Source organism: Meira miltonrushii (assembly GCF_003144205.1).
Source record: "Meira miltonrushii strain MCA 3882 unplaced genomic scaffold FA14scaffold_6, whole genome shotgun sequence".
Classification (NCBI taxonomy): domain Eukaryota; kingdom Fungi; phylum Basidiomycota; class Exobasidiomycetes; order Exobasidiales; family Brachybasidiaceae; genus Meira; species Meira miltonrushii.
Genome location: NW_020289948.1, coordinates 123,799 through 141,593, shown reverse-complemented (window position 1 = coordinate 141,593; position 17,795 = coordinate 123,799). Strand labels below are relative to the sequence as shown.

Here is a 17,795-nt window from a genome sequence, read left to right as displayed (position 1 = left end):
ACTTTGTTTAATTTCAATAACATGAAATCGTAATTTATATAACCTAAATGATCTGCAAAGATAGAGAAGGTATCAGCTAAGTAGAAAACGGACGAGTAAAGTCTCTCTTGAGTCATTTACAATACAGTGGCGCCGCCGCTATCGGGGTCAAAGCGCCTCCGCTTCCATTTCCAAAGACCTATCATTTCCCTATTCGAAGGGCGCAAGGGCCGCTTCCAAAGCAAATGTTCCAGAATAAAGGAGTTCATAAGAAAAAACTTGATTAGCTTTTTGATTGTTACCATCGTCTCTTCAACTTCTCAAAATGTTGCCAAGTCTATTTCGTCAAGTAGGCACAAAAGGCTGTCAAGCTGTTGTACTTCAAGGTGAATACAATATAGAATTATGGGATGACGTTTTGCGAAAATGCATTCTAGCCGAAGATCCGAGTGGACTATTACGAGCCGTTTTATTGGATGAAGCAATGCCAGAACAACATAAACGTCTCCAAAGAAGTGATCATAGATGGCAAAAAGCAAATTTGGATTGTGTAGTATTTTTACAAGCTACTCTTTCTACGCAATGCCTTTATGTGGTCATTGGAATGGAAGATGCTTCAATGATGTACAAAAGGCTCTTGCATAGATATAGCGTAGATGTATCGAATCATTCAGCGGACCTGATGCTCTCTTTGCTTAATATCCGACAACAAGACAAACAGGACATACAAACTTATTTGGCAAATATTGATAAACAATTTGCTGTTTGCAGATTCCATGATGTCGTTCCGGCAGTAGAGGAACGGATGAAAAGTTTGATCGATGGTCTTTCGCCTACGTACAGCACGTACCGTGATGCCTTAAAGCAACAAATGCATATCCAAGTGGAATTGGTCAAGAATGGGAAACTTAGGGCAGGAGAAGCATATGAGCATATCGTGAAATGCATCCTAATGCTTCATCAAAGGAAGAGATTTGATATTTTGGTAAAGAACGAATCCGTCAATCTACCCAAAGCACCAAAAGAAGATCAAAAGTGGTGGCAATCTGCTTCTACTTTGATGCCTATCACAAAACCTTTGGTCAAAGAAGAAGATAAGACATTTGTGAGGCCTTATCCGCCGCCTGCACCACCCGTGATCGTGAATTGTTTATTGGAAGATGGTGATGGAACGAAAGGGGTCAAGGAAGTAGAGAAATCTATGGCAGAGAGAGAGCTTGACTCTAAAGTATTCAAGGATGGCATGGACCGGATGATGGAATTATTAGAGACAAAAATCTTCAATCTTAGGCAGTTGAAGTACGAGGAGCTAAGTAAGGATATCTTGATAGCGCTAAGAAAGGAATTCACAAAGCAAGGAGATTCTAGTGACGTAGAACAAAAAAGCGTTGACACTGACAAAGCCGAAGCCGTAGAGTTGAAAGAGCAGGAAGAAGTTGAGATTGCGAGAAATGAAGAGGACACAAAAGCAGAATTAGACCCAGAGACTGCAGATCAACCACAATCTCAACAACAATCGGAACCATCAATTGAGGCCAAAGAGCCATTCAGCGTAGATATCGAAAATATCAACCTTTCCAGCAAAGACATTATGCCGAATAATGCTGAAGTGGAGCAAATTGATGGAAATGAGGATAAAGAATCGAGCATTTCGAAAACGGTCGAGCGGGTCGAGTCGAAAGAAACTTTTGATAGTGAAGAATCCATAATAACTCAAGTCGATGAAACGCCTTCGAACGATACACTAGCTGATCATGGTAGTCATCGTACAACAAACAGAGCTACTCAAGGCGTCAAAGAGGTTGTTGATCTGGCTACTAATATGGCAGAAGAATTCAAATCACAGGATGAAAAAATCGACAGCACCGAATGCGAAAATGGGCATACAATAATTCCTGCAGAGAAGGAGGGATCGATGTTCAAACACCCAGACAATCAGATTGACCAACTTTCACTGGATCGCGAAAAGACCACAAGTAACGATCAATGGCAGAATATTGATGGTTTCAAGGCCCATAGTGATCCTCTAAGCGACGAAGAACTAGTAGAACAGCTTATGGGTAAGATGAAGGCTCATCAAGAGAATGAGAAGGACGAATTAGTCGAAGTAAAGCCTGTTCCCAAAGAGAATGGAGTTACACACCCTTACGAAAGCAAGGATACCAGAGATACCAAAGAGATAGAAAATTATCTACTTCAAACCGGGGTCACGGAGTAGAACATAATGCCTACTTCTCAAAGCTCAGGGACTACAACTTTCATTCGAAACTGTCCAAGTATGTTCATTTGCTATTTACCTCCCTGTATGGTACATCAAGCTCACTCCTTTTTGTTCCTTAGAAATTGATGCTGAAGAATGTCCCTGCGTTTGAGTGTAGTCTGTTGCTGTGAGCAAGTCTTAATACTCTCAAATGCAAATCCGCCTGGGCATCCGTTTCCTTTTAAGCAATTTGCAATTTTCGTTCCGGTCTGTTTACCTTCTTCCCATGCACCTTGAACGTATCCAAACATTTCTTTGCTATATGCTTCACCGGTGAAAAAGACTTTGTTGTCACCTACTGGTTGACGAAGATTATCGTGATGTTGATCTAATTCTCCAAGTGGCCAATTCGAATAACTTCCACGGAACAATGGATCTTGATCCCAGCGTGGCACAAGGACATCCAAAGGCTGCGGGATATCATCACCGTACATTTCTTTGAGCTTGAACATAGCTTCCGCCTTTACGTCATCATCACCCAAAGAACCAATCCGTCTTGCTTCTTGATCGACGTGTGTCACGAAATAAACATAACCATCTGTGCTGCCATTAAAGAACCCAGGTGCGTTCAGGTTCTGCCAATACGGATAACGTCCTCGCTGGTCTGGGTCTGCGTAAACTTGAAATTGTTCATCTCTCCAGAACTTTCGTTCAAACAGGAGGAAAGTCTTTTGATAAACTGCCATTGCGAAGCTATAGATTGCTTCCTTTTTCCAATTGGGCAATCGTGGTGTCCAGGTGATTTGATTGTCTTGCAGTACACCAATACTGAACGTGACAATGACATGCTTCCGAGCAGTGTAAGTGCCCTTGTCTGTTTCAATCTTGGTGTGCTTGCCAGAGTAGTTGATGTTCTTGACGGTTGTGTTGACGTGCAAGCGTGAGTCATTCAACGAAGATCCAAAGACTTCTTCCAATTCTTTGATAAAGATGTGTCTATAGCCACGTTGATCGATTACAAGACGATCTGCACTTGCATCTTCTGAAACGCTAAACGTGTTGAACAAGCTGCACACTTCAGGTGGTTGAGCAAATGTGAAATCGACATTGATCCATTCGTATACCTTTTGCAGTGGTGTGATCGGAATCCAATCCAAAATGCTCAACGCAGCCCTTGCTGTAAGATCGACTTCTTGTCGTTTAAGTCGCTGGTTCGCATAGGTTGTTACATTGTCAGCAGCTTCATCGTATGCGTTCATGAAATCAAGTTGATCATCGTTCAAGAATTTCCCGGGTGGTATCTTTGCATCATCAATGGCCAAGCCACGAGTACCATTGAAATAAGCAATAGAGGAATAATTTTGTGCTTGCGTTTTTAGGTCCCACTTTTTTGCAAGCTTTGTGATGTTCTCGTGCCCATAGCCTTGAATCCAATTACATCCTTTTTCAACATGAAGCGTTCTGCTATTTCTTGGATCGACCAATTCTTCCAGATATGCACGACCACCAACAACAGGACGTGCTTCGAGCAACAAAACATCTTTGATGCCATGATGTTTGATCAAAGTGTGAGCTGTTGCAATACCTGCGATACCTGCTCCCAGAATGATTACATCTGCTTCTTTGGCATTGGCGCTTTCGTTACCGCGAACGTAGAGATGTTGTGAAGAAGAAGGTGATTGACTGTATGCGCAACATGCGAACCATGCAAATGATATGAGGATGGAGAACGTTCTACCTCCAGCTAACCACATCATCACTACCAATACACTTTTCCCAATTCGTGATGGTGAGGAAGCATTTAGGGGGAAAGTTGACTCTTAAAGACATATTGTTATCTTAAGTAGGGTGTAGTCGTGTGATGTGTCATGTACACTTATGCAATATCCTATCTATTGATTGATGTACCAAATGCAGGCTAAACTTTATTATCAAACAGGGGGACAGGCGTACGCGAGTTTAAATTAATTGGAACTCAACTCGGACAATTATTTATTTCGGTGCCAAGCAAACAAAGATTGAGAACTGTCAAAAGTTGCGGATCTTCTTCTTATCAGTTTAACCGCGCGCTGCGCTGTGCAGCGCTCGGTTGAGATGCACTGTTGCTCACACGAGCCTATCTGCAAGCCATGTGTTTTTGATAAGAGGACTGGGGAGGTTGCTTGTGGCTCTAGCGGTTCGCGCGGGGAGCATATACATTTGACCATCTTTCAATAATCAAATCAATCTATAGAATTAAATAAATCTTCGGTATTTCGGTTTATATTTCTTGATACAAGCAGTCGATCATGGTATCTGCATCGAGTTAGACGATTTATGGTTTAGCGTATTTTATTGCACAGCCTGTGACGCGTTAATCTTCTCTTTTTTCATTCAAACATTCCTCTCTTGCTGCGTTAACTGCAATTGGATAGCGAGTGGAGTTTGCAAAGCATGACAGCTGCACTTCATGTACTTCTCCCTACCATCAACCTTTTATCACAATGGCAGAGGAAGGATTAGCAGCCAATTCAACTGCCGCAGCTGCTAATCAAGAAGCAGTTGTAATCCATCCAACTGCTTCCAAACAACAACAAAAACGTGTTCAAGTCGAATCTCGAACAGTGATTTCATCTCGTAATGTGACCGGTTTGATCTTACGCGTTCGTACACTCGTACAAGAATGGTTAAGTGTAGAAGTTGAAGAAGAGAGCCTAACAAGCGCAGAAGGTTTGCTTACAGAAGAAGCTGTTGATACTTTCTTGGCTGCTGGAGGTGATTTGGGTGATGTAGTTCCATTCGCTTTGCTGGAAGCAAGAAAGACGTTCAAACGACAAGTTGACGATGGTGACGATGGCAATTTGAACGATTTACGTGCTTTGGCTTGTGAAATTTTGGCACGTAGAGTTGTCGCACTAATCGAGGCCAATACCACTTCCAACACTGGCCAGCACAGTCATGTCTCATTGAGCAAGCGTTTCGTTCGATTGGAAGAGGATGGTGATGAAGCACAACCTTCAAGTGCACTAGAAAGTGCAGTAGATCAAAATTGCGTATACTTTTTATCGGGACCCGAGGCACAAAGATGTGCAGAGGAGATCTGGCAAGGAAAGCTAGTACAAAAGTTTGGCGAACATAGAAATGTGTTCTTTGAGCCTCATCATATCAATGATGCATCATTCATCAGTCGAATCAATCCTTCAAGGTTATCTGTGCCGCAATATGCATACTATTCCGGTCTTGCTATTCATATCGCTTTTATTGTCATTTACACCTTTTCCACGTTGGAGTTCACCGGCTTGGACGCATGGGAAATCGTTCTTTGGATCTTTGCAGCGGGTTATCTGGTCGATGACCTTACACGTTGGTTCAAGATGGGCGGTTTGGACAAAGTGATTTCATTCTGGGTCTTGGTTGATCTATGCTCGGATATTTTGTTCGTCGCTGCTTTTTCCGTTCGCATTACTGGCTGGATCGAAGGGAAAGATGCGGAAAAGGCTTATCATTATAGACTGCTTGCTTTCCAATTGTTGAGTTGTATTGCTCCTCTGTTGTGGATGCAACTGCTCAAGCTAGCCGATGGTCTGCAGTACTTTGGTGTGATTCAAATCGTGCTTTTACGTATGATCAAAGAAGCTGCAGCCTTCTTCTTGCTTTTGTTGATCACTGCTGTTGGGTATGCACAATCTTTGTTTGCTCTCGATGCAGCTGATGGTCATCGAGTAAAAGGTTCCGTTTCAGTGATCTCCAACTTGCTTATCCAAGCAATCCTTGGTCAACCTGATTTTGAAGGACCAAACAAGAAATTCGGCGCACCTTTTGGTACGATTATCTTTTACTTTTACACATTCATCACAGTGATGTTGCTAGCAAATATTCTGGTCGCCTTTTTTGCATCCGCATACGACAAAACAGTTGATGCTGCTGATTCAGTTTTCAAGGCATACTTCTGTTCCAAAGTTATTGCCTCCGTCCGTGCACCTGATCAATACGTTTATTTGGCGCCGTTTAATTTGTTGGAAGCATTTTTGATCGCTCCATTCGAACCAATCTTGCCAAGAAAGGTTTATGCAACGATTAACAAATATGTTCAAGGAGTAATCTTTTTTATTCCTTTGATCGTGATTGCATTTTATGAATCAAATTGGCAAGGAAGTGCTGCACATAGAATTTACTTGGAAATGATTGATGACATGCCGGAAGAAAGGGTACGCAAGTTGGCAAACGTTTCCGGGATTTCTAACGTTAAAGATCCGGTCATCGAAGGGGAAGAACAACAGGAAAATGCCGTCATTTCTCGTACACCATTTAAGCAGCTGGCATCCAAATTGCCTTCAGTAAAGGTGAGTACCGTTCTAATTATACAGTGTGGATGTCCACGTGCTTACATTTTCCTCTTCTTATTTAGAGCGGATCCGAAGAGAAGGAAGAAAGCAACGGCGATCAAACAGTATCGAACACAGATCTTGCAGCATTAATGTCGGAGCTGAAAGCATTACGGTCAGAGATTGCAGCACTTAAGAAGTAAAACGCTTCTCCAAAAAAAGCAAAACCTTCTCAGTGGTTACCCTTCTATCAATCTAGTGTATTTTTGTTTTGCTTGCTTGTCAATGATATCATGCTTTTGAATATCTGTCAAACGGCGGCTGTTGTCGGTGGTTGAATTGAGCGCGAATTAGTTCTATGCATATTGATTGATTTGATTGTTTGTGTTCTAGAACTTCGGAGGAGGGATACACTGATAAGGTGCCTTGCATCAACCCGTCGGTGAATTTAATTCGACGCTCGGTCATTTAATTTGTATCGGTCCGAATTGACATTTCATGTCTGTTAAATTCCCCGTAGACAGGTACAGTGCATGGTGCAGATTACAATGCCATTGTTCTGGTACGAAAAATGACGCTAGAATGCAAACTTCATTGACCTATTTGGCACGCAATCTTGCTTTTACACAACGGTCATCATCGGTGTTTTAATTGTTTCTTCTTGTTTCAAGATTTTACCGAAAGAAGAAAGCTATACAATGACATCGTATAAAAGAATGCCAGTAATACTCTACTATCATAATGCTTTTCCCTTTAACCACTTTATACGAAAGGCAAGGTGACGATGAATGTTTTGGAGGTTAAATCATTAACAATATGCCAAGACATGGTCAACAACAAAGAAAGTTATCAGATACAAGATCCGTCAGTGGGCTGCCAAGATCATCAGATTCACCACAACAGCCTCCTTCTATCAAAGCAGCATGTTTAGAATGCAGGTCAAACAAAGTGAAATGCAAAGTGGGCGAAAGTGCTCTTGCCTGTCAAAGATGTGAACGATTTGGCTTGGAATGTCGATTTGAAGCTGTAAATAGAAGAGGAAGAAAACCTAAAGGTCAAGATGGCACTAGTCAAAGAATCTCACCGGAAAGTGTTGTGAAAAGAAACGATAGTACAAGTGAAGAGTTTGAAGAGCGTTCTGCTTCAAACGTTTCTTCTCTTCGGCCTATCTTCTCAACTAGGAAGCGCTCCTACGAAGCATCAAGTCAAGCAGAAGATTCGAGCAATGCCGAGCATCTACTACCGAAACCACTTCGAAGCAGTATATGGAGAGCATTGATGCGTAATCAAGGTATGAGAGGGTCAACATACACCTTCGTATCCTCGGGCGAGGTGAATATTGCCGGTAGCACAGATCAAACGCTAGAAGCCAAGCAGGAAGGCGAAATCCAATCAGCAAATATTGATCAAGGTGAATCATCATATCAGCCCACATTGAGGCAGCTCTTCTGTCCGTTCAACAAACGAACTACTGGATCTCAACGCATCGAAGCCAGCCTTCCACTCGTCGTACGATTTGACACTCATCCTGATCCGCGGGCGGCAGGTGTGGTATCACCAAGTCGATGTGTGGAGTTGTTGTCGTATTTCGATACACATTTGTTGCCATGGATCGGTGTTTTTGCTTCTGCTGGAGAGCTTTCTCTACCACGTGCACGATGGAGTTCAACATTTCTGCTTTCAACGGTTTTGTATCTGGCATCTCGATTCTCGGACGGAGAAATAGAAGAAGCGCAAGGGTTGGGGATGCATACTCGTTCGCTTGCAATTCGAGCATTCGGAAGTGCTGATAAAAGTTTAGAAACGCTTTTAGCGTTTAACTTGCTCACTGTCTGGAAAGCACCCGATGATGGATATTCACAGTTGTATGCTGGATTTACAGATCAAATTGCGACAATTTCACGAACAAGTACAAGTGATGGAAAGCCTTTGTCCGAATATGATGCAGCAAATGCGCTACGAATTCAATTATTCCATTACGTTCAAAGGAGTGTTTTTCAGTTACATCATATGCCAATGACGAATATGATTATGGATCAGCATGGAGTCGTTCTACCGTTGCCGACACCTTCGCCTGCTCCTCCACCGCTTCTGGCTTTGGAAAGATTTGCGGCTGGAAATACGACTTTGCCTTCTGATTGGTTCTTATGTGCAACTGTGGAAGGTAGTTCGATTCAATGCAAGTATAAAGCCCTATTCAAACAGCATCAACAAGGCAGGTTCGGAACTTCACGTAATACGGTAGGACCTCAAGTGGCACTGCTGGAAGCATTCTTTGCCGAAATGGAAACGTGGGAACACCGATGGCGCAGAAGAGGCTTACGGGCCAGAGAAATAAGAAGGGGCTCAAATGCATCTTCAAATGGATCAGAAGATGTCCAACAGTGGGCAGGCTTTGAAATACTGGGTCACAGCATTTGCATGCATATCTCTTCTATCGCTTTTCGCAAAGGGCTGGATGTTTGGTTTGAGACGACAGGTCAGACAATGGTCCCTCTGAATGATACAGCAACGGCTGAATTAGTTCAACGTTCATATCAAGCATGTCTGGATAGCTCTGTAGGGCTACTAAGGAGAGTAACTCAATTACACCCAACCGTTTTGGTGCATATGCCAGATTCAACTTTGGTTTTGATCAATCATGCTGCTCTGTTGGTTATTTACTTGCTTTTGATACCTGCAGCGGCAGCAGAAGGTAATCAGACGAGCAGTGCTTCAACTTCAAAAAGAAAACAATTTCTTGATGTTGTTGGAAATTATACGGTAACCCAACAAGAATGTTTACAATCCGTAAAAGTTGCACAGGAGGCCGTTTGGCAAGCTGCATTAATACGATCGGAAAATACTTGTTGTGCTTTAAGTTCTGAACATCTTGCAAGTTTGATCGGATTGTTGGAAGGATCCGTTCAACATTCTCCCAACGTACAAGCAGGAGTGGAAATAGTGGATCGTAAACAAGCGCCGTTGAATAGAATGAATACCGGCGGAGAAGGTGCCAGTCTAACAAGCACGATCAACAGTCAAGATGGAACCCCGATCCCAATTCAACAAAATGTTGGTTGGGAATGGCTGCAGACATTCTTGGACGACACAGCTGTCAATGTACCCTTGCCGAGACAATAATGAGAAGGCAGGTTTAAAAGAAGATGATGATTTTTTTGTATTATATCATTTTGTTGTAATTGCACTTTTGCTAAATAAAAATTTCAAAATTGTTTATCAACTTCTGCCTTTGTTTTCGGGAACTTTTTTCTGTTTTTGACCTGTTGATGCGTCTGAAGGCATATTACTTGCAGCTGATCTACTCATATCCTTATCCGTCTGTGAGTGAATGGAAGGAGAGGGGGTCAGTATTAATGTGGAGGGTCATGATGATCAATGAATGCAGAGTAACATACCTCTTTTTCAATGTCTGCTGCACTATCTTGTGGTTTTGGTGTATTGGGATCAAAGGCAGCATCACTTTCCGAGACGGATTTTGTCTGGAGGAGGTGGGAAAGAGAGAAAGAGGGGTGTTAATTATACTTCAATAATTTGTTAGGATTTGTTGTCTTTTTCACTCACTCCTCCTGCATCACCCGGAATCGATTCACGATCTGGTCCGCCTTCCATTTTGTCAGGAGTTGGATCATCATTTTCTATTACTGGTCTGTTAGCATAGCCTCGAAGCATAAAAGCTGGAGATTGTCTTAGTGAAGGCTGAGCTGTGGCTGAAAAGCGAGCAGAGGAAGCCAGAAAGCGTCTAGAGATTGATTGTATGATTTGCATCTTTGCTGAATGATATATGGTGATGATGGCAAGTAGGGATGATTATAATTAAGCCTTTATCGTTATCATGTTCTATGAGTATAAATTGATTTCAGGGTCCCATTCATCATTTACATTTAGCACGTGAAGAACAATGCCCAATCAGCAGCATTTCACGATGATGATCATATGCGTATGATGCTGCATTCATCCTGATGTCATTTAACGAAGGGTCTTTTATTTTCGTTATATGCAGGACAAAGAGTGGGCCCCGGCGAGGGCAATGAGTATTTGACCCACTTTTAAGTCTGTGCGAAGGTGTGTTGATCTGATGCCCTTGAATGACGCGTGGATGGTAAAACGGACTTTGAGCCGAGATAGAAGTGGAGAAGTAGACCAACACACACACACCCACAGTTTACATAACCAACACACAACCCACAATTAAATGCATACATGCACACACACTAATGCACATCATGGGTGCACAACCAAACACTCGGACCTCGGAAACAAGGGAAGGGAAGGGAAAGCAGCAGCAGTGGCTAAATGATGATTATCACGGCTTGTGGCAGTGTGAGGCTTGCTGTTTTAGGATGACCCTTCCAACATTCTCATTCATTGCAACAACGCATTCATCCTCCTCCTTCTCCTACCCCTCTCTTCAACAAAAGATGATTAAATGAGTCTATCCTCTTACTTATGTGGAGGCATAGTAGTGTCTCCCTCGATCCATACCGTCATGTACAATAATTGATTCAATCCTGTTTGAAAAGAGGATAACTTGAAAACTATAAGAACCCACTTTATACTCAGCATTACCCTTTTTATATACCACAACAACCTCTTATTTGTTTCATCTCTATTCATAATGCAAACCGTTAAAGACACAGCGTAAGTATCTGGTTATACTCAACAGTTAACATTGGATCATGCTCCTAACCTTTCTTCTCCTTCTTCTTCACCAACAGTAACTACGTCAAGGACTCCGTTAACGAGGCCACATCCGGTGCCTCAAAGGAAGCCAACAAGTCCGTCGCTAAGGACTCAAACGCTTCCGTTGGTACCCGTGCCGAAGCAGCAAAAGATGCAATCGGTGATAAGATGGATGAAACCAAGAACAACGCTTCTGCTGAAGTGAACAAGGAAAAGGCAAAGAACTAATTGTGTTTTCCTCTCAAGCAAGATCATCATCAACATCTGCGCTCTGCAGTTTACACTTTTTGTATATTCACGTAACATCTTTACTCACGAGCAGCGAGTTATATTGAATAATATCAATTAAGTCGGTTATCATCATGTCTGCTGCATTGAGATTGTGTTCTCAGACATAATCATGTCATCATGGCAAGAGCGAGATAGTGAACCAATTCAAGTCGTTTGTGGGACTCATTATGTAATATGCTCGGTTTTGATCCTGCTTATGTACGCAGGTCTATTTCGACCATCTTTTGCAATTTGCTTGAGGGTCATTAGTAGGGACTTAATTGAGTGTTTGTTGACACTATACAACGGGTATCTAACTCCTAGTCTATTCTAAGGCTATTGTTCCTGTTAAAGCGTTGAAAGAAATATTTACGTCTTTGTCTCCGTACAGAATGAAAAGCATTATCCGTATAATCCGGAAAATAAACGTCATCGTATGTATGCCAAGACATTAGCTTTCAATCTTGAAGTATATTGCTTGACGTTTAAAGAAAATGTCTTCACCATATGAGGAAGGACATCACTTGCAACAGATTTCCGAATGATGAAAGGCCATCCATCCCATCTTTTAGCGCGAAAAGTTTATGCATGTCAGACAAAAGATCACCGAAAGAAGGGGAATTTTGTTTGTTTACCCCACGTTGAATTTATAACATTGACACATCCTCAAGAAAGGAAGAATAAATAATACGACCCTCTCCCTAACGGACAATAGATTACCGTCAAGGTAGCTATGATGATTAATAGAGAAGAAAGCTATAAATAAGACCGTTTAAGAAATCATACTTGAGATATTATGGAACCCAATCCCAAGTCAACATGCGTTCTCTAGTTTTCATCCTCTTGGCTCTTACGTTGGCAGTGCATGCCTCCTTACTCCCTCTTAGCCATAGAAGGGATGCATCGGCAGCCGATTATGCAGGCTATTTGTTCATTCACTTTTACGATGATTACGTCTCGCCAGGAAATTATTCCACTTATCCAGCCGGAGAACAAGTGTTCGGTCACATCAGTAACGGAAATGAAGCAACAAGTTATACTCCTCTCAAAGGAGGTGCACCACTCTTGACCTCAAATGTTGGAACGAAAGGCGTTCGTGATTTTTATCTTGTAAGCAAAGATGATCAATCTCAACATTACATCATTGCAACAGACTTGAACCAAACTGCCATTGGTGGTTTCAGTGACCCATTCTTAAGCCGAAGTTTGGTCATTTGGGATTCGGAAGGATCAAGTTTGACAAAATGGCAAGAACCTAGGCTGGTAGAGGTTGTACCGGAAAATTTCCGAATGGCATGGGCACCTGAATCACTCTATATTGCCGATGAAGATCGTTTTATGGTTTATTGGTCTTCAAACGTTTATTCTGATTCTTCACATTCGGGTAATCCGGATAATGATAAAATTTATTATTCTTACACTTCCGATTTCAGAACTTTCACTGATCCTCAACAATACATTGCTTTGCCGAACCATGTTGGTATCATTGATTTGACTATGCATCCAACCGGCGTTGAGAATGAATACGTTCGTTTCTTCAAAGATGAATCAGTGGGTAAATGTCGCGGTCAAGTAAGCACGAATGGAATCTTTGGTGATTGGAGCGATATTGGCTCGTCTACCGAATATGTTGACAACAATAGCTCATCAGAGGGTGAGTGTAAAAGAACGAAGAAAACATTTTAACTTTGACTGACAAAATTTTTATCCTCCCTCCCCTTTCAGCCTGCCTCTTCTTCAAAGATAACACCAACGACACATGGTGGGTCTGGCTTGACCAATACGGCCGTAATCCCGTAGGTTATTACCCTTACACTGCCGATAACGGAATCACGCAATATGGATATACCGATCGAGGTGTTGGAAATGGAATGCCATCGATGACAAAGCATGGTGCAGTGAAACCATTGACACAAGCTCAATACGATGAAGTGAAGCAAAATTGGGGTTAATTCAAATGTCATTACAATGATGTAGGAAGCAAAAGTTTCGGTTGAATTCTATTGTATTAAAATTAGAGGCTAGGATTAGTTGCCAGATGTGTACAACTTGGCAAAGAAGTTTTGAACGTAGCTACCCTCTGCCATTTGAACTGTTCGCTTTGTAGCATCCTCCAAAGATTCATCTTCTGCTAAGCCCAGAAGCTTCATTTCTTCTTTGCATTTCTCGTCATTATCAGCCGGATGATCAGGGAAAAAGGTTCTGGAATAAAGAGAAACAGCAAAAGCTGTCATATCACCTTGCTTCAAGCGATCAGAACCTTCTTTCCAGATCTCTTGAACATTTGCGTCGTTGATCTCCCAGTCTGCATCGGTAGTGTTTGTAACTTTTTGAACGGCATCTAACATTTGACGTTGGTCCAAGTGGAAGCTTTGTACGTTTAGATAGGCATCCCTCCATTTGCTCATAGTGACCTTTGTATCGTTTTGATCTTGTGGAAGGATGGGCAATGCCAAGAATGTAGCAACGGCGCGAGCCGAATGTCTCCAAGTTGAAGTAGATTGAGGAACTTTACCATTTCCATAAAAGTTTGCTTTTCTTGATTTGATATCGATTCCAAACATTTGAATTCCACCACTCAAGGACCATTCATACCAAAATCCATTTCCGATCGCAGTCCAAGGAAGACCTTTTGAATGAGCGTATTTGTTATGTTGTTCTTTACCAACACCGATAAAAGTTTCTTCTTTTGCTGATTGGTTGTTTGAGAAATCAAGTCCCCAATCGTTTGGAATATACCATCGTACTCCTGCTTCAACAGCTGCATCAACGAGCTTATTGGGTAAATCTCTTGGAGCCGTTGTTGCCAAAGTTGTGATCAAAATATCTTGTCCTTTAAGAGCATCAACGATTGATTGTTGTTGATCATAATCAACATCCACTACATTATGAATACCTTCTGGCATTTGACTTTTACTGCCTTTGCGTGTCAAGGCGGTAATTTTGAATTGTGGGTTCTTGAGTAGCTCCACTACGATATGACCGCCCATTTGACCACTTGCTCCGATGATGGCAACATTTTGGATTTTATTATTGAAGCCAGCAGGTTGATCTTTGACGTATTGAGTATTTTGAGACATTTTGTTAGAGAGTTGGTTGAAAGTGAGAAGATTGTTGTGATGTGGAGATGGATGGATGAAGAAAGAAGTGTCAAAATTGAGCTGTATTTATAGTTTTGTGGTGTTGCATGCTTACCATTCCCGAGAGAAGGACTTAAAGATAAGATTGCTTAATCTCCGTTCCAACTTGAGCACATCTAGGTATGTCAACCGTTGTGTCTTGATGCAGGTACGTACAACAATGAATAGGAAAACGTGGCGGCACCTTCCGTGCACTCTAACCTCCGCCCAAGTACACCACACACACACTGCCCGTGTGCCCACTGTTGGAGTTAGAATGTCAAGAGCGGAATTAGAGATACATGGCTCAGCCTTTCGCGTCTGTTATCACCGAACGAGAAAAGGGCGCAATTTCAGTGTCCTACAGATACACCGAGCAAACATTACACGCGCCATCAAAATTTCATTCGGCCTTTAAGCAGACAATCATCCGCGGTTTTACCGTCAGCCATTCAGCATGATCCTTTGTGTACATCGATCGATATTCGAGGCAAACATAAATCATACGCAGACCATCAATGAGAGCGTCGTTCGCGGATTTAAAAGTATTAAAGGCTTTATTGAAAGTACAATTTTTCAACTCTTTAGGGATGGCGAGAGAGCATGTATATCATATGATGATGTCCTCTTCTCAATGATTTATCCATTCACATCAAACATTTATGCTTCACACTCTTCCCCTCTTCTCACCATTCATGTGACGGAAGCTGCATTGCCTTGCGTATAGTCACGTTTGTACAGCCCCGAGCGGGTTGAAACTTTGTTTTTCGTCTTACACAATTTGCCCCCTACCCTGATCAAATGAAAAACGTTCTCAAACTGTATGAAGGGGAGATTTTACATCTTACATTCTTTGTTTTCTCTCACCATCAGGCAAGCTGACTTCTGATTTACACCAGCAGAGAAGATATCAAGATGAACTTTTCATTCCAATTACTGCTGGCAGTATGGCTATACTTCCTCAATATCGCTCAAGAGAGCAAATGTTTTCCTTTACCTACACAATTTCGTTTGGAAAAACGAGGTACAAGACTCATTCCAGACGGCACACGATTCAGAATTGCAGCAACTAGAGCTCAAGCTGCCATTTATAAAGGTGCATCGAAGATTAGCTATGCTTCGGGAGCTGGTAAAGCAGGAAAATTCCTGGATAAAGCAGCAGCAGGTAAATCAGCTAAAGTAAAAGTTTTAGGCCACCAAGCACAAACTAAAGCTATAGATGCTACGATTAGCATTTAAACGGATCTTTCCCAAGTTTGTAAGAATTTTTCTTCTGCCCCAATTTTTGTTCTTTTGACGACCAATGGCCTGGCCTGTTTGTTCAAACTTTGTATATAATTCTGTCGTGAATGCTTTGTACGCTCTCACGGGGCGCTTCATACATAGTTTTTTATTGATTGAATTTCTCTTTCAAATTCAAAGCCGTTTGGAAGTTCTGGTGGTGCTTGCTTCCTCTCTCATTGAATTAGCTCCTCTGAAGCTTTGGCCCGTAACAATGACGACCAGCTATGAGATGTGGCGTAGGGCTTAACAAGCCAACGAACGAAACCGTTTCGCAAGTGAAGCCGCAAAACCAAAACTTTCAGCCGCGCGAGGGGCATGGACTATAAGTTTAGCCGCAACATATTGTGCCATTTCTATCATGTATACCTTTGCATTTTGATTCATTTTACATAAAAGCAGGCGAACAAAAAAGTATCTTGTAAAGAATTTGACATCCATAGACATCAGTTGACTTGGAGTAAACTTTTCATTCGCCGTGATGATGATCATCAAAACGACAATTTATGTAATCTTGCTATTGCAAATGTACACTTTAAATACTTTTGCTATCCCAGTAAACAAGTACACCCAAGTTGGCAAGATCAAAGCTGCTGAGTCAGGTATGAGAAGCTGTGATCTCAAAGCAAGAGCATGTAATGTCGGTTCAGTAGTTGCATCAATGGTTGGGATGACTAAAAAATCAAACCAATTAGCAGCCAAATCTGAGGGTCACATTCAAGCTTTGCACGGGCATGCAAAGGACTTGAGAGCAGCTGTAGAACAAAAAGCTCCTCATCATCAGTTCGGTGGTGCAACCACGGCCAAACAACAAAAGAGCATAGTAAATCACGGCCAAAAGACGTTGAAAGGGTATGAAAGCAGAGTGGCAAATGCAAAAGCAGCAAGTGCAAAACAAAATTCCGCTTCTTTTGGCCGTATGAATAGTTTCGATGAGATGCATGGTGGAATATAAGCTGCACCCAAATCGAATTGTATGAATGCATTCATAGCTTTGATTGTCACCATGAGCTCCTTTTTCTCTTTGTGTATGAAGGTCGGCTTGCAATATTCTGATTTTCTCTTAAGCGAAGCTGTGTTAGAACTTGTTTGGAAAGATTGTTTATTGTACGCTGAGGTCCTTTTCGCCTTCTAGGCGTTGTTCAATAACACAAATTTCTCGGGGATCTAGTCGCTTTGATAGAATGCATCAAGCTCCTGCATTCGTGCATTTATAAAAGCTGTTGAAGAGCTAGAAAAAAAAGTAGGTAGAACTCATCACCACGGGAAAGTTCATTTTCTAGACGACTTTCGTCACTATGAAGATTCTCGTGAAGCTTACAGCTCTTCTCATTTGCATAGCCACTGTGAGTGGATCTCCTCTTCCCGCTACCAATTCACAACCAGAATCGAAAGTACAAAAGATCAAGAAAGCATCTCAGGGTATGGATATGAGTAATGTGAAAGCTCGTTTATGTATGGTGGGTAGTTGCGTAGCATCAAATATTGGTCTAAAGAAACCGGCTGAGAAGCTATTAGACAAAGGTGTGGAGCACATTGAGCAATGGAGCGGTCATGCAAATAAGTTACGAGAAGTGTTAGATACTCAAGATACAGCACACAAGTTTGAAGGTGCGAGATCCCAGAAAGCGTTGGATGACATTCTCACAAAAGGTCGTAAGAAGATCCAAAAATACGATACAAGATATTGAGCATGAAACTGCAGCAAAGCGAAGAAGCCTTTCTGCAGGATGTCATACCACAATAAACATGACCTTTTCCATTTCTGCCACCTTATACTTCGTCCCATTTGCGTTCAAGCTCATTGCCCCAATTCAAATACTTTTGATAAATTTTGGTTTCTTTTCAGTTCTTGGCAATTCCATCGCACTTATTGTATGACCTTTGGCTAAAAATACTATTCCTGAAACTATGCTGTGCTAGAATTTGCTTCAGATAGACTACTCTATGATCGGCGCC

General features: G+C 41.9%; 11 protein-coding genes across 11 annotated transcripts; 8 read left to right on the top strand and 3 right to left on the bottom strand.

Annotated features, from left to right (window-relative positions):
- Nucleotides 1-304: 304 nt before the first annotated feature.
- FA14DRAFT_186179 (uncharacterized protein) lies at nucleotides 305-2,247 on the top strand (the record flags this gene model as incomplete). The annotated part of the gene is made up of 1 exon (XM_025501505.1): nucleotides 305-2,247. The coding sequence occupies one exon, from the start codon at nucleotides 305-307 to the stop codon at nucleotides 2,195-2,197; it is 1,893 nt and encodes a 630-aa protein (XP_025351880.1). The 3' UTR covers nucleotides 2,198-2,247.
- Nucleotides 2,248-4,036, bottom strand: FA14DRAFT_91178 (amine oxidase). The gene has a single exon (XM_025503053.1). It carries the CDS (start codon nucleotides 3,934-3,936, stop codon nucleotides 2,299-2,301), a length of 1,638 nt encoding a protein of 545 aa, XP_025351879.1. The 5' UTR covers nucleotides 3,937-4,036; the 3' UTR covers nucleotides 2,248-2,298.
- Nucleotides 4,037-4,551: 515 nt separating this feature from the next.
- On the top strand, nucleotides 4,552-6,788 carry FA14DRAFT_192668 (uncharacterized protein). Its single transcript, XM_025501950.1, has 2 exons — nucleotides 4,552-6,501; nucleotides 6,567-6,788. The coding sequence occupies exons 1-2, from the start codon at nucleotides 4,663-4,665 to the stop codon at nucleotides 6,684-6,686; spliced, it is 1,959 nt and encodes a 652-aa protein (XP_025351878.1). The 5' UTR covers nucleotides 4,552-4,662; the 3' UTR covers nucleotides 6,687-6,788.
- Nucleotides 6,789-7,122: 334 nt separating this feature from the next.
- Nucleotides 7,123-9,632, top strand: FA14DRAFT_162563 (uncharacterized protein). The gene has a single exon (XM_025499669.1). The coding sequence runs from the start codon at nucleotides 7,300-7,302 to the stop codon at nucleotides 9,604-9,606; it is 2,307 nt and encodes a 768-aa protein (XP_025351877.1). The 5' UTR covers nucleotides 7,123-7,299; the 3' UTR covers nucleotides 9,607-9,632.
- Nucleotides 9,633-9,702: 70 nt separating this feature from the next.
- FA14DRAFT_192666 (uncharacterized protein) lies at nucleotides 9,703-10,251 on the bottom strand (the record flags this gene model as incomplete). The annotated part of the gene is made up of 3 exons (XM_025501949.1): nucleotides 9,703-9,804; nucleotides 9,882-9,965; nucleotides 10,048-10,251. 3 exons carry the CDS (start codon nucleotides 10,249-10,251, stop codon nucleotides 9,703-9,705), a joined length of 390 nt encoding a protein of 129 aa, XP_025351876.1.
- Nucleotides 10,252-10,895: 644 nt separating this feature from the next.
- On the top strand, nucleotides 10,896-11,480 carry FA14DRAFT_91153 (uncharacterized protein). Its single transcript, XM_025503052.1, has 2 exons — nucleotides 10,896-11,124; nucleotides 11,202-11,480. The coding sequence occupies exons 1-2, from the start codon at nucleotides 11,102-11,104 to the stop codon at nucleotides 11,392-11,394; spliced, it is 216 nt and encodes a 71-aa protein (XP_025351875.1). The 5' UTR covers nucleotides 10,896-11,101; the 3' UTR covers nucleotides 11,395-11,480.
- A 774-nt stretch (nucleotides 11,481-12,254) lies between these two features.
- FA14DRAFT_139305 (uncharacterized protein) lies at nucleotides 12,255-13,382 on the top strand (the record flags this gene model as incomplete). Its single annotated transcript, XM_025497077.1, has 2 exons — nucleotides 12,255-13,090; nucleotides 13,162-13,382. Coding segments are annotated over 2 exons (1,057 nt in total), but the record flags the coding sequence as incomplete, so codon positions are not given.
- Nucleotides 13,334-14,641, bottom strand: FA14DRAFT_175254 (NAD(P)-binding protein). Its single transcript, XM_025500585.1, has one exon. It carries the CDS (start codon nucleotides 14,514-14,516, stop codon nucleotides 13,464-13,466), a length of 1,053 nt encoding a protein of 350 aa, XP_025351873.1. The 5' UTR covers nucleotides 14,517-14,641; the 3' UTR covers nucleotides 13,334-13,463.
- Nucleotides 14,642-15,427: 786 nt separating this feature from the next.
- FA14DRAFT_162561 (uncharacterized protein) lies at nucleotides 15,428-15,929 on the top strand. The gene has a single exon (XM_025499668.1). The coding sequence runs from the start codon at nucleotides 15,471-15,473 to the stop codon at nucleotides 15,792-15,794; it is 324 nt and encodes a 107-aa protein (XP_025351872.1). The 5' UTR covers nucleotides 15,428-15,470; the 3' UTR covers nucleotides 15,795-15,929.
- A 433-nt stretch (nucleotides 15,930-16,362) lies between these two features.
- FA14DRAFT_158388 (uncharacterized protein) lies at nucleotides 16,363-16,791 on the top strand (the record flags this gene model as incomplete). The annotated part of the gene is made up of 1 exon (XM_025497953.1): nucleotides 16,363-16,791. The coding sequence occupies one exon, from the start codon at nucleotides 16,363-16,365 to the stop codon at nucleotides 16,789-16,791; it is 429 nt and encodes a 142-aa protein (XP_025351871.1).
- Nucleotides 16,792-17,134: 343 nt separating this feature from the next.
- FA14DRAFT_158387 (uncharacterized protein) lies at nucleotides 17,135-17,527 on the top strand (the record flags this gene model as incomplete). The annotated part of the gene is made up of 1 exon (XM_025497952.1): nucleotides 17,135-17,527. One exon carries the CDS (start codon nucleotides 17,135-17,137, stop codon nucleotides 17,525-17,527), a length of 393 nt encoding a protein of 130 aa, XP_025351870.1.
- Between the last annotated feature and the right edge of the window lie 268 nt (nucleotides 17,528-17,795).

Excerpts from the sequence above, each read along its gene's own strand:
- FA14DRAFT_91178 (XM_025503053.1), bottom strand. The coding sequence starts at position 3,936 with ATGATGTGGTTAGCTGGAGGTAGAACGTTCTCCATCCTCATATCATTT.
- FA14DRAFT_192668 (XM_025501950.1), top strand. The coding sequence starts at position 4,663 with ATGGCAGAGGAAGGATTAGCAGCCAATTCAACTGCCGCAGCTGCTAAT. Across the intron at positions 6,502-6,566 it reads CCAAATTGCCTTCAGTAAAG|AGCGGATCCGAAGAGAAGGA; the intron begins GTGAGTACCGTT and ends CTTCTTATTTAG.
- FA14DRAFT_162563 (XM_025499669.1), top strand. The coding sequence starts at position 7,300 with ATGCCAAGACATGGTCAACAACAAAGAAAGTTATCAGATACAAGATCC.
- FA14DRAFT_91153 (XM_025503052.1), top strand. The coding sequence starts at position 11,102 with ATGCAAACCGTTAAAGACACAGC. Across the intron at positions 11,125-11,201 it reads CAAACCGTTAAAGACACAGC|TAACTACGTCAAGGACTCCG; the intron begins GTAAGTATCTGG and ends CTTCACCAACAG.
- FA14DRAFT_175254 (XM_025500585.1), bottom strand. The coding sequence starts at position 14,516 with ATGTCTCAAAATACTCAATACGTCAAAGATCAACCTGCTGGCTTCAAT.
- FA14DRAFT_162561 (XM_025499668.1), top strand. The coding sequence starts at position 15,471 with ATGAACTTTTCATTCCAATTACTGCTGGCAGTATGGCTATACTTCCTC.